Source organism: Alligator sinensis, unplaced genomic scaffold, assembly GCF_000455745.1.
Source record: "Alligator sinensis unplaced genomic scaffold, ASM45574v1 scaffold954_1, whole genome shotgun sequence".
Classification (NCBI taxonomy): domain Eukaryota; kingdom Metazoa; phylum Chordata; order Crocodylia; family Alligatoridae; genus Alligator; species Alligator sinensis.
The window spans coordinates 968,186-971,256 of record NW_005842228.1 but is presented as its reverse complement, the minus strand read 5'-3'; the positions used below and the strand labels follow the sequence as shown (position 1 = coordinate 971,256).

Sequence of the window (3,071 nt, the reverse complement as noted above, 5' to 3'; positions counted from 1 at the left end):
CGCACTCGATCTATACAGACATCAGGTGAGCCGGGTCCAAGTAACGTGCTGCCTCTTTTGGGTATGTGCTGGGCTCAGCGCAGGAGTGTGCCAAGTTTAAAGTAAAGCACCAGGGTTGTTTTGTTGGGTTTTTTTTAATGTCTGCAAGCAGCCCAGGAGGCCCAAAGGAATTAAATCACTTCACTGAAGTTGCACACATCTGTGGCAAAGCTGGAACTTCAACCAAGGACTTCAGATTCCCAAGCTAGTGTCTAATGCATAGAACTATCCTCCTTCCCTTTAGCCTAAACCAGGGCTTGATTAACATATAGGCAAACTAAGCACATACTTGGGCCCTAAGTGAAGAAGGGGCCTAGTAGTGCTTATTTTACATATTATAATTATTGAGTGAAAAAGAAATATAAATTACAATATTAAGTAGGGGCCCACTAGTTTGTTTGCAAGGGCCCACTAAAGGGTTAATCTAGCCCTGGCTTAAGCCATACTCTGGTCAGTGTAGGTCAGTGCTTCTATTGCACAGAGGACCAAACCACTCAGTAGGGCAGATCCTTGTGTCCATGCAGTTTCACTAAATGAAGTGGTTTTCCAAGGAGGTACCAAAGACACAAGCACAAAGGAGTAAGGCCTTAGTTGATGTAACTCATATATAGGGACCTACCTAAATCATGGCAAGACAAAGGGATTTTCGCAGACCGTTCACCATGCACAGAACAGATTTTGTGGTCTTTTTGCAGTGAGCATCCCCTTGCCAATGATTGGCTGAGGGGCCCTGGCAGCCTTGCCCCTTGCTGCTGATTGGCCCAGAGGCAAAAACCACAGCATAGTTAAATAGCAGAGTCTGCAGAAATAACAAATAAATGTCCACATTATTATAAATCTAAGTATTAAATTTAAATCTAAATTGAAATATTTTGTGAATATAAATTTATACCCAATCTGAATTGTAGCTAATATCATCATAAAGTATTATTAGCATTCTACAAAAAGTTTAGTAATACTAAATAATTCTAACCTTGATAGAAACAGTTCATATTAGTTGTTAACTAGCATGCAGCATCCACCAATATTTGCAGCTGACATCTTTTGTCTTTGCGGTCTGAACACTTGTCCATATACTGAGATCACACATTCTGCAACCACTGAATTTGGTGGAATGGTAAGGCAGTGTTTTGCCAAGTTGTAGAGATGTGAAAAGTGATCAGAAATGGAGTCCCAAACCACAGTCAAAGGCATCTGGCACTCTTTGCAAAGTTCATGTAAGCAGAATGTTCCTTGTCATGCTCTTTCTGCCATCCAGGGATTGATTTCAGTCGCTGAGGGTCAAATCTCAGTCAAGATATCTGGTTAGGGTAAAAAATGCAAACAGCACTAAAAAAGGGAGGCACATGGTTGTTTAAACCACAGTGGTCGTGACAGTACTAGTAGTACTGATTCAACTTCACAGCTATTGCCTAGAATAGTTCTCGTCTCCATTGGTTATCACATTGACAGTCTGAAAGTTGTGATGGTACATCTTTGACCCGATTTATCAAACCCATCTGCGTGTTGTGTGCTTGGTGAATCAAAGCCTGTCAGCTTTCAAACCACATTAGAAGTTCCATTAACTGGATCACAAACTTAACTTGATCTTCAATGTCACCTTATCTTAGGAGATCATGTAATTTAGGTATGTACTGTGTGCTGGGTGTGATTTCAAGCTCTTTGCACACAGATTGCTGGTAGTACTTCATATTGCATGGTAATAAACTGCATTAAACCACAAATTCCATCTTGTAAGCACTGGCTGTGGTGGAAGTGACACAGTCGCATGTAGATCCCACTTTGATTGGCAATGGACCCCCTGTAGTGAAGCTTACGGCCTGTACAATATTCGAACTCTTTTTTAAAAGAGGAAACCAAACTATCCACATCAGGAAAGGATGTGTTCATTGCAGGTGATATGAATTGCATTGGGCATCATTCCATGGAGCACATCCAAGAAAGCTTTACACATATATGTTGCATTATCAGAGAGAAATGCCAAAATCTTGTTAAATTCTAACCTGTAGTTTACAACAGCCTTTATACAGCATGCCATGGTAGAAAAACTGACAGACACAATGTGAACCAGCTGTGTTTGAAAAGCAGGCCGGTCACAGTCTGTCCAGCTTCTAGGTACAAGTAAAGTGTGCAGAACATAGTTATCTTGAGTATCTCTTGCTTTATCTGCTACAGTCAAGATTGATTCATATTCTGCTAATGCAGATTTTGTAGACTGAACATGTGAAGCAATAATCTTGGTGAAGCTTGTTTGCACATCGGAAACTGCCAGCATTTGGCACAGGTTTGTTCAAGTAGTCCTGGCAAGCAAGGTTCTTTGGGCAGATATATCTTTTATTAGATCAACTAAATCATTGGAAAAAAGTTCTTTGCCATCTTTTGGGCACAAACACCTTCGTCGGGGACAGGGAGACTCTGCTGCTGTTATATGTTCTCCAAGGTACAAAAGAAGCTAATTTATAACAAGCAGATCTGTGAAAATGCAAATGTGTGGAAGTTAGGAAGCCAATGGGTAGAGATAGGAGGGGAGAGGGGGAAGGAGGGAATTGTGTGAAGAAATGTAAGTGATCAGCTACAGGCAGGTTACTGGGGTATCAGATGTCAGGCAGGTTGTAATGTGTCATAAATCCAATGTCTGTATTAAGTCCATTTTGTATCCAGTAGATTTATGAAGTGAAGTTCATAGGCTCATCTACGAAAGGTGTTTTGTAAGTTCCCTTTGAGGATTAGAACTGAGCGACTGGAGAGAGAGTGGCTGTTTTGTGAGAAATGTGCACCCACAGGTGATTGAATATTTTTGTTCTTTGATGGATTTTTGGTGTGCGTTCATTCTGGTATGCAGTTGTTGTTTGGTTTCTCCTACATATTTTCCATCAGGGCATTTAGTTAACTGGATGAGATGTACTGCATTTCTGGAGGTGCAGCTGTAAGATCCAGGAATGGTGTTGGTTCTGATGTGGGATGTAATTATTGTGGGACTGGTAGAGATGTGTCGGCAGGTTTTATATTTCTTGTCCTGGCATGGTCTGGAT

At 41.0% G+C, this 3,071-nt stretch overlaps 1 protein-coding gene across 3 annotated transcripts in view; it reads right to left on the bottom strand.

The window, feature by feature from the left end:
- The window catches only part of CHRNA5 (cholinergic receptor nicotinic alpha 5 subunit), a 33,668-nt gene extending 30,928 nt beyond the window's left edge, over positions 1 to 2,740 (bottom strand). For all 3 annotated transcript variants that reach the window (XM_025208407.1, XM_025208409.1, XM_025208408.1), the window contains exon 1: positions 1,013 to 2,740. In XM_025208407.1, coding sequence (XP_025064192.1) covers positions 1,013 to 1,031 — 19 coding nt within the window. In that variant the 5' untranslated portion in view covers positions 1,032 to 2,740. The remainder of the gene's footprint in view (positions 1 to 1,012) is intronic.
- Positions 2,741 to 3,071: the final 331 nt, after the last annotated feature.